Genomic DNA, 21,435 nt, shown 5'->3' with positions numbered 1-21,435 from the left:
GTCTTTTAGGAAAGACTCTTTGGTCTTTTGAGCAAAGACAGAAGACTCCTTTAAGAATGACCTGAACAGAACTGCCACATTCTCATATCCAGTGCTGCCTGAACCCCTGGATCTGACCCATGTGCGTTCCATGTCTTGTTAAACATACTGCTTTCTCTCTAGTCTCCCCCCTCCCCAGCCCACCCCAATATGACAGCCACTCAGTGGCACAAACATTGACTAGGTCTATAGTTTTCAATCTCGTCTGGAGGAGTTGTTGGTCCCCACACCCAGGCAGAAATGTCTTCAGTTTCCACATTTTGTTTTAGTCTCCACATCTAGCCTCCAGGGTATTCATAACTATATTTTTATGCAAATAATGCACGCTTTCTGTATTTGCTAACTGTTCCCTTCCCCTGTGAGGTATTTTTGTCAGTGTTCTATGCTAATTTTGTTTTATAGCAGCATGTAAAAAAAAATTGGCATAGTGGTGCTTGTGAAAATATACCTCACAGGGGGAGCGAGCAGTTGGCGAAAAAATGTAGAAGGTATATATTATTTGCATTAAAAATACAGCATATATTTTTGGATTGTATTCTCTATTAAAGTTATATGTAGGTTTTTCCATGTTTTGTTACCTTTTAATATATTTTTTTAAATGTATATGAACCCATCTACTTTATCTCTAACGATCTTCTGTTTTTTTCAATAATCATGATTTAATTTCCTTATATTACAGGATAAATTTTTCCATTTTCATTAAATCCTTTATAAATTTTTATTTTATTTTTTTCACTCTGGAGTGTGGATCTAAATACTTGTATTTGGTATCTGGTTGATGAAACAGTATTTAATTTCTTTTTTCTTTATTATTGGAGTTTTTCCCTTGATTTATCATTATAAGTTCTTTTCAAAGGCTTTATTTTTTTTTCTGTAGTAGTATTCAATTGATTATTTTTTTTCTAACCAATTTGTGCTGTGGTTTTGAAGGCTATTTGCTCTATGGTCTACAGTACAGCAGTGCTAATTCCTCATCATTACCTTTTCTTTCTTTTTTAGTTTCTCATTCAAAAATATATACACAAATTTTTTTGTGACAATGGTTACAATTCCTACAATATGTCAGCACTCTCTGCCTTCCTACCCCGGTTCCCTGTGTCCATTCATCCCCTTCTCCTGTTCCTTCTTGCCTTCTCATCTTTGCCCATTTGGTCTTGTATACTTGGTTGAACTAAGATCACGTGTGTTATTGTTTGTTTTATAAGCCTGTCTCATCTTTGGCTGAAAGGTGGACTTAGGATTGGCTTCAGTTCTGGGTTAGCAGGGTGTTATTTCTTTTTTTTTAAACATTCTTTGGTACTTGTACTTTCTTGATAAATGTTTCCTAAAGCCTTCAGAAGTTTAATAAATTGCTCTACAGAATTCAATTTGCATTGCTTTTTTTTTTTTTAATTGTGGTGAAAATATACATAACAAAGGCCAATTCAACAATTTCTAAAAGTATAGTTTGGTGACATTGATTACATTCAAGTCATGCAACTGTTCTCGCTGTCCTTTTCTAAATTATTCCATCACAATTAACATAAACTCAGTGCTCCCTAAGCAAAAACTCTCCCTTCCGTTATTGCTTTTAATCTACATGAAAAAAAAAAAGGTTTTTTTTTATGTCTCTATCTCTGTCATCTGTCTGTGTCTGTCCATCTATCTGCATATATACACTACTTAGCGAGTACTTTCTTTGTTTTCAGATAAGCATTTTACCATTTGTAATTTTATAATTAGAATAGTCATTTATTAGTCACTCAACTTGAAATAGTTTGTGACCCTCCTTATTTGTTAAATTCTTACTGATATGTAAATTAAATACAAACAACCAAAGCTAAATGCTACTGAAAAAGTGGCACTCCCCATTCTAATGAATCAGTTAAAAAATATAATAAAATTTGTATGTTTTCTAAAATTATTGTGTCCTAACTTCAAAATTCTGTCTGAACATGAACAAATGAATGCTTTTTTTTAAAAAAGCAATTTTTAGGGTAGCCTCTTAGACTGTAATTTTTGAGCTTTTTGTGTGTGTGTCGGGGGGTGAGATGCTATTCATGAACCCTTTGGGAATGCAGTAAAAGTTATGGATCCTCTCCCCCACTTAGAAAAGATGCATGAATGCACATTTATAAACTTTTGCATATCATCTCAAGAGGCACTGACCCCTTCTAGACCATCCATGGGTCCCAGATTACAAACCCTTGTTCTGGGATCTCCCACAAATAGCAAATGTTCTTGCTTCCTTAGGGACTGACATAGCTGAGGTAATGCTGGATTTCATTGACTGGCTGACCCACCAGGAGTTTGGCCGAAGGTGTGTGGTCAGTATCAGAGATATTTTGTCCTGGGTTAACTTCATGAATACAATGGGCGAGGAAGCTGCTTCGAAAAGGCCAGAGGCCATCTCTACCGTGACAGCTTTTGTCCATGCCGCATGCCTGGTGTACATAGATGGAATAGGTTCAGGTATGTTGTCTGTTACGAGGTGGGATGGAGGGTGAGAGGGAAAGAAGAGCAAGCCCAGGCCTCTGACTTAGATATTTTACAGAATTACTTACACTAACATTTCCATACTGAAAAGGGCTGTCCTTCTCATTTTGCTCCTGCTTGAGAGGTGGCTAATATAAAAGATATTATGCTGAAACTTCACATAGCTTTTAGATCAGGTACTTAGTAAATGTGGAGCAGTGATTATGAATAGAAGGAAGACTATTAAAAATGGTCTCATTTCTGAAGCACTAATTCATAGCGTGAGTGGTCATATTTATAGTTATAACTATTATATATATTATAGCTATTTATAGTTAATGGGCCTGAATTCTTTAATTTGTTTTAAGTTTATTATAGTTTTATAAAATTCATTATTTATGTTCTGTATTTTCAGCCATGAAGATGAGAAATATAAACCAAATGGTTGATAATACTGCATTAGTTACTCAATTTCTAGGCTGATTTATCATTGAGTGGTGGGAATACTTTCTTGAATTAGCTGCTACTAAGCTGATTATCTGTAAACTTTGGGGGTCAGACTTCTAAGGACTGCTTACACTGTAGACATCATACATGGGCTGTAATTCTGCTGAGGCCTTGTTTTCCCCAGCAACCTGCACTAAAGCTTCTGCTGAATGGTTGTGAAGCTTGGTGTTGAATGATGGACTGATCCTTTGTCTTTTAGGAATAACTTCTTCTGGGTTTGGTACAGCCCTCTTGGCTCGCAAAGAATGTCTGAAATTCTTAAGCAAGAGACTTTCCAAGATAGTCCGACTTACAGAGTGTCAGAAAAACGAATTGAAGATTTATGACAGGCTCAAGGCCAAGGAATTCACTGGGATAGATAACCTTTGGGGAATTCATCCGTTTTTTATACCAAGGGGTAAGCATGATTTTAAATCAATGACGATTCTCTTCTTATATATAAAAATATTTTGTCCTGTGGTTGTTGCTTTTAGCTGTAGTCTATCAGTCTTAATGATTGTTTTTTTTAACTAATTATCTGAGTTTGAATCTGACGTATAATCAAAATTGTATAAATGGTTCGAAATACATAACTGGCATGTAAAAATAAGGGAAAATGTAGTCTTCAATTTCTGAATAGATTGTCTTATAAAAATACATGTATTCATTAATTATTTGGTGCTCAAAACGAAAGCTTTCCATAGCATTGTTGAGTCCACTTCTCAGTGGACTCATAATTGACCAACAAAGGCCTGTTCACCCAAAATGTATCTTAACTACAGAATCTCGTCTGTTTTTTAAAAAAACAGATTTTGTGACTGCTTGGCATCTGACATGTAGCCTGGCAGTCATAGGCACTCTGAAAATGTCTCTTGTTGGGTGATGGGATAAATGAATGGTTAAATGGGAAATGCAGTAGTTGAGGAGACATCAGGCTTAAGTTCTAATCCCTGCTTTCATTCTAACTAGGTGTGCTTCTACCAAATATTTAAATGAGGCATTTGGATTAGATATATTCTAAAGCACTCTTTAATTTTTTCACATAGTTGCTTCTGTAGCAGGGACATCTGTTACCTATCTCTTCCTTCCTCCCTACATTAATAATTGTCGCCTAAAATATAAGAGGTACAGTGGCAGTTACTGGATGTTCAGTGGTGAACAAAATCAGCCAAGGCTCCTGACCTAATGGCACATTGCCCCTTTCCATCACCTCAGAGCTCTGTCTTCTACAGTGCCCTCCTTGTCCTGGAGGGGGCCTGCACAACCTAACCATTAGACCCGTACCCTGAGCCACCATGGCAGTATTCAGTGCCCTGTGTAGGCATGGTATCAGTGGCCTGGGACTGCGGTGGGCCTTTTTCTGCTTCCAGGGCTGAGGTAATAGGTGCTATTGTAGTGCATACCCTCCAAACTAGTGTACCAGAAGCTTTTTGTAAGAGAGAGAGTGGCACAGATGTTAGGCCCTCTGAGGCTGTTATTAGTTACTGTTATTAGTTCAGCTACCTTACCGGTCAAGGACATATCCTGGATTGTCTTGGTGGCCTAAAAGCCGTGGATAAACGACTAGTGGATACACCTCACTTATATCTGAATTTTAGGAAAATACCTGTTTCTAAAGGTAAATTACACAAGTACATGTAGTAATTGGAGGTACAGGTAGGTTGTGAAAAGAGACATGTGTTTGCAGTTAGACTTATGTACCTGTGTATAGGTGTCTCACAGTGGTTAGAGAGGAGCAATCTGAGTAGTGGGCATAATTGAAGAAAGTATGCTACTGGCTATTCCCGTAAAGCATTTTGTAGATCCCAGAGTGGGGAAGTGTTGAAATAGGGGCTAAGAATTTTCACTGCAGATGATACTTCACTGAATGATAGCCATGATGGATTCTGAGCGTGTCGTGTTGACGTTTGCATACAGCTTTGTGGTGTCCAGCTTATATATGGTTTTTCTCTTCATTTAAGGACCTGTCCTTCACAGGAATAATATTGCTGACTATGCACTCAGTGCTGGCACTACAGCTATGAATGCCCAGAGACTCTTACGAGCTACGAAACTGAACAAACCCATCCTCCTGGAGGGTTCCCCCGGTGTGGGCAAGACCAGTTTGGTGGGAGCACTAGCAAAGGCTTCAGGCAACACTCTTGTTCGAATCAACTTGTCAGAGCAGACGGTAAGCTTAGTCTTCTCTAGCTAATGGGGATAGGTAATAAAAAAAAAAAAAATTTTTTTTTTTTTTGTTAGGTATAGACAGTAGTAAATGTCACTCTTACAGAGTTTCTTAATCAGAAATAGTTATGGGATTGTCAATACCCCAAATATTTCATATGGCGATAAAGACCACAGCAACCTTTCAGACTGATTCTGCTTTGGGTTCATTAATAGCTGACACCTGTATTGTTATCCTCACTGAACTCTTTATTCTCTTTTGAGAGTTACCCACCTCACTATTTACTGTAATACAATCCCACTTCAGTTGTTTCCTTTCTTAAAAAATTAGTAGAAACAATCTCAAGAAAATATGAGACAGAGATGACAAAGCAAGTGAGATTCTCTGGAAGTGGGACCTGAGCACTGTTGCTGTTGCTTTGTTTTGTTTAAGAAGTTCACCAGTTAATTCCCCAAGTCTATCCAGGGTTGAGAACTACTCATCTGGGATGTCAGCTCCGTTTGACTGCTACTTGGAGTATTATGATGAGAAGGTATTTGGGTCATGTCTGGGCTTCTGGAAAGGAGTGCTAGAATTGATTTGTCTATCTTTTTGAGTGTAAGAAGGAAGAGCAGCAGCACAAGGCGCAAGTATTTATCATTTTAGACTTAGGACTTTGGGATCTAGTTAATGTTTTTATGTAATGTTGGCTTTTCTGTGTTTCCTCCCCTTCTCAAAGGACATCACAGACCTATTTGGAGCAGATCTACCTGTTGAAGGTGGCAAGGCAGGCGAGTTTGCCTGGCGCGATGGCCCATTGCTGGCAGCTCTGAAGGCAGGCCATTGGGTTGTGTTGGATGAGGTGAGGAGAGCGTCCATCATGCCAATGATGAAATCACATGTGGGAGGAGCAGTCCAACTTTTCATAGCTCTGGAACAATTCTCAGTGGGTGATCATGCTGGTGGTTAGTAAAGGCAAATTCTTAATGAAAAGAATCCTCCTTGGTTTCTTTTAAGAAAAAGAAAGGTCACTTGGCAGGAAGCATATACAGAAGCCTCTGTACATATAACCCACAAACTCTTCTACTTTTTTAAGTTTACCTGCAGAGAAAAGCTGCCTCTTGTCTAGTTTGTTCTCTAATCTCTGGCAGGCTTGCTGTATTTGTATTTTATTTCAGAGATCCTTTACAAATAGTGTCAACCACCTCATGTTTAACAGTGCAAAAGTAGAGAGACTAGGAAGAGTTATAGTAAGAAGAGACATGAGAAAATGGTCAGGGTTAGATGTGCGTATTGGATATCAGAGGAACAGAGCCTATCACAAGATACGTGCTGAATCTATGTGACTGACAGCCAGGTTGAAACATGGAACAGTGATGCACAAAATAAAAAAAATTTAAGGTTGTGGCTAAAGGAGTCGGGTCAGTTTGGGATGTGCAATGTTAATTCAGGAAAAGGCTGGGAAGTCGTGTGGTGCTAACATGATTACAGTGATGAAAGTGCTTTAGATGAAGAATTGTGACACAAGCAGCAGCAGTTTTGCTAGATTCAGATGCTGTTGGAAAGCTCCACGTCATCAGAGGGAGTGCTGAGCAATCCATCCCCTAACACTGAGCTGGCTGCTGCTGCTCTTGGGCAGACCATCCAGGAGAGGGAGTTTTGCCAGATTTTTTGGGAAAAGATGTCTGATAGAACATTAATCACCCAGGAGAAAAGAATGCCTAATTTTAAAGCTGAAGGCTATTGATAATACTTATATCTGGTATAAGCGCATCCAGGGATTGCAGGCTTAAACCCTCCTTAGGCATTCTGGATTTGCAGACACACTTAAGACCAGCTTTTAGAACTTAACCTGTTTGAGGAAACACAAAGGAGTTCGTGCTTGTATGTAAATAAGACATTGGACATTCTAGTACAGACCTATTTTTTGTCTGTTTGCATTTCTTAAATCCACTTTTTCCATGTTGTCTAAAAACCACATGAGTGCTGAACCCGGTGTCTGAAGACCTCCATTTATCCCTTTTCCTTTATGACACAGGAACCCTTTGTAATTTTTTTTTATTGCTCACAAAACAGTCAGTGTAATGTAGCTATGTAGTTCCATTTTATGTTGTTTATATCACAACTTTGAAACCCATTTGGAGATTTTGCTTAGTATTGAGCCAGGAAAGCATGTAAAGAGTAGTCAGACCTCATCTGTCCCATACATTTATTGTTAAATTTGAAAAAAAGCCAGATTTCGAAAATAAGGTATCTGCATTAGCAAGTTGTTTTTTATGTTATCACCTGTTCACAAAGTGGGTAAACACAGGTACAATTTAACTCTAGAGAAGAGTTTAACTGTCTTTTTTTAATTTAATCTGAATATTCAGTTTACTTAAGAATTATTGATATGTTGATATATTATTTTACACATTTCAAAATCTCTTTAACATATTATGTGAAATAAAAAGTAGTATATTGAGTGCACATCAACTCATCACTCAGCTTAAATAGAATGTTAACCAAGATTGTTTATGCTTCCTTCCTGAAGATAACACTGTCTTCCTTTTATACATATTATTCCTTTGCTTTTTGTTGTAATTGTGTAGTGTATGTAATAAAACAAATGTGTGCACTTTCTTCTCCAAATAGCTTAACCTGGCTTCTCAGTCAGTATTGGAAGGACTCAATGCTTGCTTTGACCATCGAGGAGAAATCTATGTTCCTGAGTTAGGAATGAGTTTTCTAGTACAGCATGAGAAGACGAAGATTTTTGGGTGTCAGAATCCTTTCAGACAAGGAGGTGGGAGGAAGGGCTTGCCCAAGTCTTTCCTTAACAGATTCACTCAGGTAAGATTTGCTGTTGCAAGACCAAAGGTGCAGTTTTAGGGCTGATAAGACTGCTCACCCTTAGCTGTTAGGATGCTCCCTGTGAGAATGAGAGTTTAATGTTTATTCAAACATTACATCAGTTTAATTTTCTGCTTCTCAGTTTCATGTCTTTGTGTGATGATTATTCATGATTCCATCATCACTTCTCTCCCGCCCTGAATCACTGGTTTGAACTGGTGTGTTGTCAGCTGGAAGAGAGGAAGGCCATCACCCTCTTCAGGATTCGGTTACTGCACTCATTGAGGAAGGCCAATCTTTTTTTTTATGCTTTAAGTCAAAGTTTACAAATCAAGTCAGTCTCTGATACAAAAATTTATATACACCTTGCTATATACTCCTAGCTGCTCTCCCCTTAGACAGCACACTCCTTCTCTCCACCTGTATTTCCATGTCCATTCAGCCAGCTTCTGTCCCCCTCTGCCTTCTTATCTCCCCACCACAGAGGAGCTGCCCACATAGCATCGTGTCTACTTGATCCAAGAAGTTCACTCCTCACCAGGATTGTTTTCTGTCCTATAGTCCAGTCCAATCCCTGTCTGAAGAGCTGACTTTGGGAATGGTTCATGTCTTGGGCTAACAGAAGGTCTGGGGACCATGACCTCCGGGGTCCTTCTAGTCTCAGTCAGACCATTAAGTCTGGTCTTTTTACGAGAATTTGAGGCCTGCGTCCCACTGCAGTCCTGCTCCTTCAGGGATTCTCTGTTGTGTTCTCTGTCAGGGCAGTCATTGGTTGTAGCCGGACACCATCTAGTTCTTCTGGTCTCAGACTGATGTAGTCTCTGATTTATGTGGCCCTGTCTCTTGGGTTAATAATTACCTTGTAGGGTCTTTGGTGTTCTTCATTCTACTTTGCTCCAGGTGAGTTGAGACCAATTGATGAATCTTAGATGGCCACTTGCTAGCTTTTAAGACCCCAGATGCCTCTGTCCAAAGTGGGATGCAGAATGTTTTCTTAATAGATTTTATTATGCCAGTTGACCTAGATGTCCCCTGAAACCATGGTCCCTGAACCCCCGCCCCTGCTACGCTGGAGGAAGGCCAACCTTTGATCTTTAATACATCTGTGCAATCTATTGAAACATTAAAAACGTTTTATAATGAAAATGAAATAATGCATTTTAATTGAAGAAGACTACCATGAAGAATAAAAAAATCTATATTCCCAGTACCAATGTCAATCATTATTAACATTGTGGTGCTTTTTTCTTTTTGCCTTTATTTCAGGAGTGTTGTGTATATACACATTCTATGTTTTATACTTTTCTTTCAACAGATTTTCTTAAAAAATCATTCCCTTAATAATTGAGAGGAGGTTAATAACTCATTTTGTGAATTATCCAGATTAAAAAAAAAATTTATTATTTGCTTTAATAGCTGTTTTGAGAATTTGGCAAATCTAGAGATTTGGGAATGCCTCTATGTTAGTTTTCCTTAAAGTCTCTGTCCCTTGAGAATTAAGAACGTGCTGAGTATCTTTTAAGAGTATTTTATCATGAAAAATTTCAAAGATATTGAAAAGTTTAACATGCTTTAGAGTGAACAGTCATATCCCTACCATCTAGATTTTTTAGAGCATTTTACATAATACATAGAAATTTTAAAGCAAATCCATTTTTAAAATGAATTGCATGTATCTTTTCATATCTTTAATTCACCACAGTTGAGCTAAAAAAAAAAAAAAGCTTCTGTTGCTTTATATTTTAAACATTATATATGATTCTGTATCCAAAAATGCTGTCAAAGAAATTTCTGAAACTGGAAATTACATATTTTACTGAGGTATTGCTACTTTGTTGTTAAATAAAAATTTCACGTGAAATGTGGTAGTCATTTTTGGTGTTTGGTAAAGAGAAACAATGACAGTTCTTCATGTTATTTTTAAATTTTATAGGTCTTTGTGGATCCCCTTACAGTAATTGACATGGAGTTCATTGCCAGTACTTTATTTCCAGCCATTGACAAAAATATTGTTAAGAAAATGGTTGCTTTCAATAACCAGGTGAGTTCTTCATTTTCCTTGCTATATTTGTACCAGCATTTTCGTAACATAAGTATCTCCCAAATTACTGGTCCCTAAAAAAAAAAAAAATTTTTTTTAATTTTTTATAATAGACAAATCAACTTGAACTACACATTTCTAGTGTAAGGCAAGCTTCTCGTTTGACGGTTACAGCAATCACTTCTGTTTTGTGTGTACCAATTTTAATGCTTACAAGGAATTCCTGGCATTTAGAAATCTGGGTTGAGAAAAGGAGGCATCTGAATCAAGCCTGTTAATTTCTGTTTCAGATTACATTTGCATTTGTAGTACATTGAAAACAATGTAGTGCTTGGCAGTGAGACAAGTTTCTCAATGAGGGTACTTCTTTCCAGATCGATCATGAAGTGACTGTTGAGAAGAAATGGGGGCAGAAAGGAGGACCCTGGGAATTCAACCTCCGGGACCTTTTCCGCTGGTGTCAGTTGATGCTGGTTGACCAGTCCCCTGGGTGTTATGACCCTGCTCAGCATGTGTTTCTGGTCTATGGTGAAAGAATGAGAACCAGGAAAGACAAAGAAAAGGTGAGTGTCACCCTTGCTCTGTGTGTTTCTGTTCATCAGAAAGTTGATTTGTGAGAAAAAGAGCGTACTGACACTAATAATACCAGGTCCACCGAAGCAGCTTGGAAATTTAGGAGTTAAGAGAACATACTAAACGTTCACCTATCTTAGGGTCTCGCAGTTTAGAATAGTTTATTTTGGAGGATGCAATTTGCTTATCCATCTAAATCTCCATGGTTGCAAACCTTCTTAAAACAGTAGTAGAGAACTAGGTCTTCGTCATCTTTCCAGGCTCAGAGTTGGGAAGCAGTTGGAGACAGACAGGTCACCTAGTAAAAGGACAAGTTTTGTTTTGTTTTGTTTTTTTTTTAATAACTATCAAATTAGAAAATATATAGGAAATATGTTGTTATTAGTTGCCATTGAGTCAGTTCTGACTCAGTGGCAACCCCATGTGTGCAGAGTAGAACGTCTCCATAGGATTTTCAAGGCTGTGACCCTTTGGAAGCAGTTTTGGTGTCTTCTGAGGTACCTCTGGGTGGATTGAAACTGCCAACTTTTCAGCTAGTAGTTGAGTACTTAATCATGTGGGCCACCTAGTCACTCTGTAGGAAGTATAAATAGAGCTAAAGAGAGGTTATTCTGTAATAGGAAATTAAAATAACCCTTAATAGTAAAATAGAAAATGACAAGAATTTCTGACTTCTAACTTAACTTATAATTATTCATGCATTTTGCTTCATTGCATTTAAAGTTTTGCCTCACTGGATGCTCATAAGAGCTGTATGTAGGAGGTGCTATCATGATCTCTTTCAGATGAGGACCTAAGGCTCAGAGTCCTGGTGCGTCCTGGTGACTAACAGGTCCTAGCTGCCAGGGCCGGCCCTCTGACCCAGGCCTTCTTCACTTTGTCTGGCATTCCTTCTACTACACCACAGCTGTTTGAAAAACGAGTTAATTAAAATAGTGATCCACTCATTAGAAGCGGTAACTTCCTTGTTGAAATGAGAAGGTGTGGTTAGCCTGTTGCATACACAGTGTTCACACACTTTGCATTCTGTTGTGTTCAGCCGGGATACCTTTTTATGTTGTATCCAGAGCCTAGCCAAACCTTAACAGCCTACTTATTACCTGCAAGTGACCTTCAGTCTTTATATTAGGAGAAAGTTTGCGGCTAGTATAACAGTTTTGTTGAGATGTAATTTATATGCCATCATCTAGTATTTTAGTTTATCTATTTTCTAGTTTTTGGTATTAATTACGGTCAGATATTGGCAAGTGATGGGGCAATTTATGTTAGTCAAACGGTGAATTACTGTAGGGTGTGGAAGATCCAACACTCCTCCAATTCAGACTTACTGTAATTCACCAAATAGGTGTTTTCTGAGAAAAAAAATGTCAGGAAGGAGGCATTCAAATAATAGGAGAAAGACTATAAAATTTGGAAAGTTTGGGGTGAATTAAATATGATTTTATAAAACCAAATGAACCCAGCTGTATTATGAAAGCATTTGCAACCTTAACCCTCTAGTGGAGTAACAGGGAGAGTAGATCATAGGCTTAGTATGAGATCAGAAATTGCCCGGACCCAGAGGTAAATGATGGTCACACTTTCCCGTAAGCTGCTTTTAGTCTCATAGGCATTGTTTGGCACTGATTATAATTTTACCTTTGTTATTTTCATTCTGACTTGAATGCAGTGTATATTAATAATTATTAATATGAGTATGCTTTTTTAGTTTTGAAATTCAGTGTAAATTTGTTTTATGTGGCTTTAATTTTTCCTCCTGCCATGGGAAACAAAGTTTTTTTTCACCTTGCCTCCTAACACATCTTAGATTCTCTAAAGAAATCCAAACAGAAAATAGAGTTAACAGGAAGTTTTCTAACAGTATTCCTGCTTAAAAAGGATAACTGCATGTAAACAGTTGGTTAGAGTTAGAGAACTAACTCTGATTGTCATCCCTACATAAATACTTGGAGGAATAACATGGTATTTTTGGAATCAGACCGGTTTAGATTAAAAATCACTTACCCACTGTGTCCAAATCACATAATTTATGAATCCAATTTTCCATATCTATAAAATGGAAATGCTATCTATTTTGCAGGGCTATAAGGATCAGAAATGATGTAGATGGTCAATAAATGGTCATTGTTCTTCGTATCACTATTATCTTCTGTCCTCTTTTTACGTGGCAATTTGAATCATGCCAGCAACTTCCTTTTACATCTCTAGGTTTACCTTAGTGTCCATGGCTTTATTTTAATTTATGGTATATCCTTGCTGGACTTTCAGATAATTTGGAAATACGAGACTACACTGTTCTTGAGCCAAAGTTTCCCTGCATTCTGAAGAATTAAATGTAGTCTATACTTTTTTATAATAGAAAATACAGAAGGCTACTAAAATGGTGACTAGTGTTCTCAGAATATTGTGACTCATAGCATTGTGCATGTTTTCTAGAAATAATTCATTCTAGAAGGTTTGGCTAAGAATTTGGTGGAGTGATTTGTGTTTTGATTGCATCATCTTCTTCCTTTAGGTCATTACTGTATTCAAGGATGTGTTTGGCTCAAATTCTAACCCATATACAGGAACCAGGCTATTTCATATCACCCCCTATGATGTACAGGTGAGGGGAGCGAGATCGTCCTCTGTTCTTTGACAGTTTTCTATGGTTTTTTCTCTTCTACTACCAGACCGCTTGTGATATCTCACTGGTGTGTCTTTTCAGCTGGGCTACTCCATCCTTACCCGTGGCAGTTATGTTCCTCACCCATCCCGCCGACCCCTGTCGCTCCTGCACCAGTCATTACAATCCCTGGAGTCGATCATGAAGTGTGTGCAGATGAGCTGGATGGTCATTCTTGTGGGACCAGCCTCTGTGGGCAAGACCAGCCTGGTGCAGCTTCTGGCACACCTTACTGGCCACACGTTAAAGATCATGGCTATGAATAGTGCAATGGACACTACTGAGCTTTTGGGTGGATTTGAGCAGGTAACTTGTCTGCCTTCAAAATTTCAGGCAAAAAATAATAATTGCCATGGTCCTATGGATGGTATTCTGTGTTGGTGGTGACTGTAGATCCTTTGACTGACCAAAGGGTGTGATGAACACATGTGCTCTGGAAATTGCAGGTGGATCTTGCACGCCCTTGGAGGCAGCTGCTAGAGAAGGTGGAGGGCACTGTAAGGGCACTGTTAAGGGACAGCCTCCTTATTAGTGCTGATGATGCGGAAGTAGTGCTGCGAGCCTGGAGTCACTTTCTTCTGATGTATAAGCCCAAGTGTCTTGGAGAAGGTGGGAAAGGTATCACGATGGAGATTGTCAATAAGCTGGAAGCAGTATTATTGCTTATGCAGCGACTCAACAATAAAATAAACTCATATTCCAAGGCAGGTATGTGTGCTTGAATGTGCATGTCAAATACTTGTTATATAGTGTCCATTTGCAGGTAATACATTTATAAATGAAATGCCCATAATTTTTAAGTTAATGATTTTTAATCAAAACTTCAGAATCTTTGGATTAGAAAGTAAAGTGAACTAGAGGTATTTAGGATTGGTGTTCCTAAAGAAGCAAACAGGAATGAAATCGCTTGCTGAGCTTTATAGTTCATTTTGTGGATATATAATGATAAGTCACTTGTGTATAAAACTTTATTTTTTGTTGGCTTATTTTCACTTTTTTTAAAAAATAATTTTTAAAGACATTGAGAGCATTTTAAATTGTAGACTAGGAGTCTGAATTGATAGTTTAGTTGTTTATTCATTTATTATAGAAAGTGGAAGAAATACACCAGTCTGTGTCATGTACAGTTAGCATATTAGAGTGCAAATTTCTGGGTGTGGAGGAGCATGCCCCTCAGGGGGGGTTACAGGTAAACGCCCTTAGGTTGAGTCTGTCATGGTGATGATCATCCTTTACTTACAAAGCTTGAGCTCCTTACTCTGGCTAGTGGAAATTGGATTGAGTCCTAGCCCTGTGTAAACTCCAGGAATTGTCCTTTCCTTGGAAGTTTTTTTTGCTCATCGTTACGGAACTTCGCCCTTTATATGCAGATTGTTATTTGGCCAAAGACTCCAGGAATCCTTATCCAGGTTTCTGGAACTCTTTCTCTGGGTAGCTCCCTCCTCTCTAGTGCTCTGCCCCTCACTTCAGCTGCCTCAGCCTCACTGGACTCCAGTCTGCTTCTTCAACTCAGTGAGACCTCTGAAATCTGGATTCCTTCTCCCCGTCCTGGAGTCTAGGAATTGCCTCCAGAAATCCAGGACCATCACCTGACTTCACCTTCTTTGTTTCTCTTCCTTCCAGGATCACAGCCTGTTCCGTTTCTGAAAGCATTGTTTCATATATTTGCCCTGTTTTCTAATTGCTAACAGTGGGACATGAATTGTGAACCTTGTTATTTCCTCACAGCTAGAAGGAGGAGTCCAACATGTATTACTTTGTGATATGAAAAAGGGTCATAAAACAATTTCCAACAAAAAAAAGATTGAAAGGGAAGATTAAAAAATTTCTAGGGAAGGGCTATATGAACTATAAAGCAGTAGGCAAATAGTGCTTTATTTATTTAGCACCAGTTATTACTATAGTCACATGATACCTTCACTGTGACAGAAGCCCAGGTTAGCAGCATTGAATGCACTGTAACAACCTACAGCAGTTTTATAATACAAATACAGAAGTAGGCAGAAAACATCCTCCTGCCACTTAAGGAACTAAAACAAGGGTATTTACCTTCTCCATCATCCTAGAGTAAACTCTTGAGTAACTAGCCTTTGATTCGGGAAGCCACTAAGAAGTATTTTTTTGCCCCAAACCTGATATTGTAATATTTAAACAAAAATAAAACTCCTTTTCTCTATAAGAAACTTAAAAACAAAATTGGGCCGGAAGTTTGTAGCTGTCCTTTAATAAGCTTTGATTTTTGTGATTGCCTTGGTTTCTAACCAAGTGCTGTGGATAGTGATTCTTGCCTGTAACATTTCAGAGTTTGCCAAACTTGTGGAAGAGTTCCGGGGCTTTGGGTTGAAACTCATGCAGTCAGTCAGTGGTCGCAGCCACGGCACGTTTGAATGGGTTGACAGCATGTTGGTTCAGGCCCTGAAGTCTGGAGACTGGCTTCTGATGGACAATGTGAACTTCTGCAAGTAAGAACCTCATACACAATCATGAGTAGACCATTTTGAGATTTGGGATGTGCTGGTCAGCGTAGAAACTTAGGTGGAGGTTCTGGTATTTTTAATCCACTGTTTTTCTTAGCTAGAAACACACCCTCAGCCATATTCTAGCAAAATTGCACTATTTTTCTAAACAACGGCCTTTGAGTTAGGCCTTTTTATGTTAGGATCTGTCAAGTCAGTCTGGAATCTCCTTTCATTAAGTGCCCTTCTTTATTGGAGATTTTGAAAGGGATGATCTGACACAGGGCAGGCATTTAGTAAATGTGTTATAGTGGTGACAGCAATTAATCCGTGTATCACTTTTCATCCCCAAGAAAGGAAAAGGGCACAGAACATATACACTTAACATAAGGGAGGCTACTACATGTAGGTTTTTTCTGAATGTTTCAAATTGAAATCCATTTACCTTTAAAAAGATTTAATAATGTTTAGGAATGAAGGAGGGAAAAAAGGAGAGGGGAATAGTTCCAGGAACCTTCTATCATTTTCTTTATTTGTTCAACTTAATATTTTATGTAATTATAGTGTATGAAACTCTGGGCTTTGTGCCTTGGTAGTGAATGGGGAATAAAGCAGAAACGTACACTAGAAAAGGATCACAGTTCCATAGGTGAGGGTGACTTGTACTTGAAGGAGGCATGGGTCAGGAGCCGCGAGAGGCCCCTGCGAGGAGAGCAGGGCCAGTGCAGCAGGCCAGCCTGCTCACATCTCTACTCCCTCTCGTAGCCCGTCGGTGCTGGATCGTTTGAATGCTTTGCTTGAACCTGGAGGTGTCCTCACTGTTAGTGAGAGAGGAATGATAGACGGAGCCATTCCCACGATAACACCAAATCCCAATTTCAGGTATTTATGCCTCTTAGCTATCTTTCTAAGAATCTTACAATCTCGATAGTAGAGGTGGGCATTCGGCAGGACCTCCTTATATATTATATTCATGTACCATGTCATGAACATGCTCACCCATTCATTGATGTAGTTAATAATTTATTCAGAATCTACTAATTGCCAGGCACTAAATAGGGTCTGGGGCACAGGTATAAACAAGGGAGGCTAGGTCCCTGGCTCCGTGGGCCCTATTACACTTTAGAGAGGGGAGTACATGAGAAAAAAAATTGTGAAAAGTCTAATAGGTTGAGATAGAAAGTACTTGGGGTTGGGGAGTATTTCAGATTGAGGAGCAGCATTGGCCCCTCAGATCACATTATTCTGAGAAAAGTCATGGAAAGATTTTGATCAAGGGAGTGATATGAGCTGATGTGTGGTTTAAAAAATTACTCTGGAACTGTACTGTCTGTACAATAGCCATTTGCCAATTGGATATGGCTGTTCACATTTAAATATATATACAGTTTTAGTTTCTCAGTTGCTTAGCTGCATTCACGTGCTCAAGTCCACAATTCATGTAGTTCATGGCTACAAGATTGGTGAGTGCAGCTGTAGAACATTTCTGCCATTGCAGGAAGTTCAGCTGGACAGCTCTCTTGTGGAAGTTTTGTGACCTGTAAACCTGCTGGTGAAGTATGGAAGCAAGGAGACCAGGTTACAAGCATTTTGCAGGAACTGAAAGTAACTGTCAGGCCAGAGATGATGTGATAACTATAGCTAGGGTAGTCACAGAAGTGAGACTTGCCAGTGAATTTGTTGAATGAGAAAAAGAGGGAGCAAGGACGACACTGGAAGTTTCTGCCTTGAGTAATTGGGTGAATGCAGGTGCCATTCAGTGAGAAAAGAAAGACTGGTGGAGAAGCAGTTGTGTCCAGTGGTGAGTCAGCAGTTCCGATTTGTGAGATGGCAGAGGGCCAGGTGGAGATGAATATATGAAACTAATTGTTTAGAATAACATACTCCTCTCTTTTTTACTCTTGGTAGGTGAATTAAAATGATGAATTAACACTGCTTTATTTGGGGGATGTATGAGAGTAGGATTTTTTAAATTCTCAGATAACACTAAAGGTACACTTGAAGTACAATACATAGTTCCTTAAAGTACAATACATAGTTCCTTAGGAAACAGAATTAGAGAAACTGATTTGTCATAATGAGGTACTTGGGAAATAGAAGATGGTGTACAGGTAAAGGTAGCCAACTTTGAGTTAGTTGTGTCTCCTTTGATTAAACTCCCTGAAGATGAACCACATAAGATTTGCCTTTACCTGTTGTTCCTTAACAGCAACATTGGTTGCACTGGGATTTTAATTTTTTTTTTTTTCTTTGCTATGTTACTAGGCTTTTTCTCTCAATGGATCCTGTTCATGGAGAAATATCCCGAGCTATGAGGAATCGTGGGCTTGAAATCTACATTTCAGGAGAAGGAGATGGGAGCATCCCAGATGACTTGGATTTGAAAGTTCTTCTGCACAGCCTTGGGTTGGTGGGGGACAGTGTGTGTGACACCCTCTTGGCTCTACACACAGAGACCCGAGGAGCTGTTGTAGGTGAGGAGCCTGACTTCTGGGCTTTTGTAGAGTTTCAGTCCTATAGAAATTTATATGGGTAACTTTGCAAAGATTGGGAATTATAGAACGCTTAACTGTGCTCATGTGGTACCTGTAAGAGGCAGTCGTTTGAATAGAACAAGGGGATACTGCATGGTTTAAAATCAGGAAAGGTGTGTGTCAGAGTTGTATCCTTTCACCATACTTACAGTCTGTATGCTGAGCTAGTAATCCAAGAAGCTGGACTATATGAAGAACAGGGCATCAGGATTGGAGGAAGACTCATTAACAACCCATGATATGCAGATGATACAACCGTGCTTGCTGAAAGTGAAGAGGACTTGAAGCACTACAGCCTTCAATATGGGTTACACCTTAACATAACAAAACCAAACCCAGTGCCATCGAGTCAATTCTGACTCATAGTGACTCTACAGGACAGTAGAACTGCCCCATAGAGTTTCCAAGGAGTGCCTGGTGGATTCGAACTGTTGACCCTTTGGTTAGCAGCTGTAGCAATTAACCACTACGCCACCAGGGTTTCCACCTTAACATAGAGGAAACAAAAATCTTCACAACTGGACCAGTAAGCAACATGATGATAAGTGGAGAAAATATTGAAGTTGTCAAGGATTTCATTTTATTTGGATCCACAATCAATGCCCACAGAAGCAGTAGTCAGGAAATCAAACAGTGTATTGGGTTGGGCAAATCTGCTGCAAAAGACTTCTTTAAAATGTCGAAAAGCAAAGATGTCACCTTGAGGACTAAGGTGTGCCTGATCCAAGCCACGGTATTTTCAGTCACCTCATATGCGTGTAAAAGCTGGACAATGAATAAGGAAGACTGAAGAAGAATTGACACCTTTGAATTATGGTGTTGGCAAAGAATATTGACCATACCATGAACTGCCAGAAGAATGAACAAGTCTGTCAGGGAAGAAGTACAGCCAGAATGCTTCTTAGAAGCGAGGGTGGCGAGACTTCATTTCATATACTTGGGACATGTTATCAGGAGGGACCAGTCCCTGGAGAAAGTTTATCATGGTTGGTAAAGCAGAGGGTCAGTGAAAAAGTGACAGACCCCAAATGAGATGGATTGACATAGTGGCTGCAGCAATGGGCTCAAACAAAGCAATGATTATGAGGATGGCGTAAGACCAGGCAGCATTCCATTTTGTTGGACACAGGGTCACTATGAGTTGGAACCTAGTCACTGTTACCTAACAGCAGCAATAGAAGTATGTTATTCCATTTGACTGCTCATCCAGGAGTTCTTACATTTAGTGTACACAGAATAGAAATTTCCAGGAAAGCTTGTTGAAAATGTAGATGTCCAGCCTCCTGTCTTCCCTCAAAGAGATTGTGTTGAACAGGTCTGGAAGAGGCACGAGAATCAATATTTTTTAAGAAGCTCCTCGGGTAATTCTGGTAGCTGCTTCAGAGTTCCACACCTTGAGGGACACTGCTTTAGGCATGAGATTCATGAAGTTTGCCCCTCATATTCAGGGCCATTATTGAGCCTCTTGAAGGTGGAATAAAGAGAAAAGTTTGAGTTGTTTAAAACAGACAGGTATGACTTTGAAATGTTGAAAAATACAAGAAAGAGCAATAATAATAATAAACAAAGTGCTGTTTATTGAATAACTACTATGTGTTAGGTACAATGCTAGTTGCTTATTCTCACATCAGTTCTGCAAAGCATGTATTTCCATTTTATAGATAAGGCTCAGAGAGACTGAACTACTGGTCAAAGGCAACAATTAATAATGACATTTGGATTTAAAAGTAGGAGTGTTGGATTTCAAAGCCATGGTCTTTTATGAGGTCATGCTCACTTTGTCACCGTCAGGTCTTCAGTATTAGATTAAAGATGTGTGATGAGGGTTTATCACACCTGTGAATGAGTCATCTGGTCACTTCACAACAATATACTGCAGATAGAGAAGGAGAATAAGAGGGAAGTAATATGAATGTTTCCACAAGTCCACTGTGCCCTAGGAAGACCCTAGAGTCCACTTAGATGTTCTAAAACCATAATCTGGGTAGAGTTGAGTGGAAGAAGGTTTGATCTAAAGGTGGAATTTATCTATTTCATTGGAGATTTTATAGAATCTAATTGTTCATAGATGGCAGTGTTTTTTCTTTTTTTTTTAATTGTATTTATTTTCTTGAAAATACACACAGCAAAACATATACCAATTCAACAGTTTCCAAATGTACCATTCAGTGACATTGATTATATTCCTCGAGTTGTACAACTGTTCTCACCCTCCTTTTCTGAGTTGTTCCTCTGCCATTAATAAACTCACTGTTCGCTAAGGTTGCTATCTAATCTTTGAGTTGCTGTTGTCACTTTGATCCCATAAAGATAGTTCTTAAAAGAGCATAATACTCAAGGCAGGCCTTTTTTTTTTTTTTTTTTTACTAGTTAAGCTAGACTATTGTTCGATTTTAAGAAAACTTTAGGGGCTATTTTTTGGGTTAAGGTTTAAAGATTATCTCAGGGGAGTAGTCTTGGGTACAATATTTTTTCTTTATAGGTACTCCAGTGTCTTCAGTGTCAACTCTGATTCAGACAGCCATACTCATTGTCCAGTATCTGCAGCAAGGAATGAGTTTGGATAAAGCCTTTTCTGAAGCATGCTGGGAAGTATACGTCTGTTCCCAGCATTCACCAGCAAACCGGAAGGTACCATGAAGTGTTTCCAACAGCTGTTTAAGTTATAATGTACCACATTATTGACCAGAAGGAAATTCTTTTTATAGATGGCAACTTTAATGGTCTAAGAGAGTTGACCACTGCAGTTTGCTAATAGACATCTGGTGTCCAGTTACTTTCTTGGTAAATTGCTCAGATATAAATATTTCTTACATGAAACAATGGTCATCAGAAAAAGTAGGATTTAACTGTGGTGTTGTACACTGAAGAATGTATATGAGGGCTATTGTGAGATGCTCACATAGGACCTAGAAAACTGTTATTACACGGTCTGGTAGTTTTCTGGTAATAATGGCACTTATATCTTGGTGTGTGTTTTTGTCTCCTGCCAGCTTGTACAGGCATTACTGGAGAAACATGTTTCTTCTCTGCGAGCACATGAAACCTGGGGTAACTCCATTCTTGCCCTGGGACTATGGCCAGATTCTCTGCCCTCAGCTCTCTTTGCTACTGAAGATTCTCACCTCTCTGTAGTCCGAAGTGATGGACAGATCTTAGCATATTGCCTCAACAGGATGAGCATGACAACCAGCAGCTGGGCAAGGTCA

General features: G+C 38.9%; 1 protein-coding gene across 1 annotated transcript in view; it reads left to right on the top strand.

The window, feature by feature from the left end:
- MDN1 (midasin AAA ATPase 1) overlaps window positions 1-21,435 on the top strand; it is a 184,470-nt gene that overhangs the window by 90,873 nt on the left and 72,162 nt on the right. Inside the window, exons 34-48 of the mRNA XM_049897303.1 lie at window positions 2,272-2,490; window positions 3,200-3,397; window positions 4,941-5,149; window positions 5,865-5,987; window positions 7,760-7,957; window positions 9,891-9,998; window positions 10,373-10,561; window positions 13,087-13,176; window positions 13,279-13,542; window positions 13,683-13,944; window positions 15,539-15,698; window positions 16,458-16,574; window positions 17,958-18,166; window positions 20,709-20,857; window positions 21,220-21,431. Coding sequence (XP_049753260.1) covers window positions 2,272-2,490; window positions 3,200-3,397; window positions 4,941-5,149; window positions 5,865-5,987; window positions 7,760-7,957; window positions 9,891-9,998; window positions 10,373-10,561; window positions 13,087-13,176; window positions 13,279-13,542; window positions 13,683-13,944; window positions 15,539-15,698; window positions 16,458-16,574; window positions 17,958-18,166; window positions 20,709-20,857; window positions 21,220-21,431 — 2,707 coding nt within the window. The remainder of the gene's footprint in view (window positions 1-2,271; window positions 2,491-3,199; window positions 3,398-4,940; window positions 5,150-5,864; window positions 5,988-7,759; window positions 7,958-9,890; window positions 9,999-10,372; window positions 10,562-13,086; window positions 13,177-13,278; window positions 13,543-13,682; window positions 13,945-15,538; window positions 15,699-16,457; window positions 16,575-17,957; window positions 18,167-20,708; window positions 20,858-21,219; window positions 21,432-21,435) is intronic.

The sequence above is a fragment of the Elephas maximus genome, chromosome 1 (assembly GCF_024166365.1).
Source record: "Elephas maximus indicus isolate mEleMax1 chromosome 1, mEleMax1 primary haplotype, whole genome shotgun sequence".
In the NCBI taxonomy this organism is placed as follows: domain Eukaryota; kingdom Metazoa; phylum Chordata; class Mammalia; order Proboscidea; family Elephantidae; genus Elephas; species Elephas maximus.
This window is presented reverse-complemented; position numbering and strand designations above follow the sequence as displayed.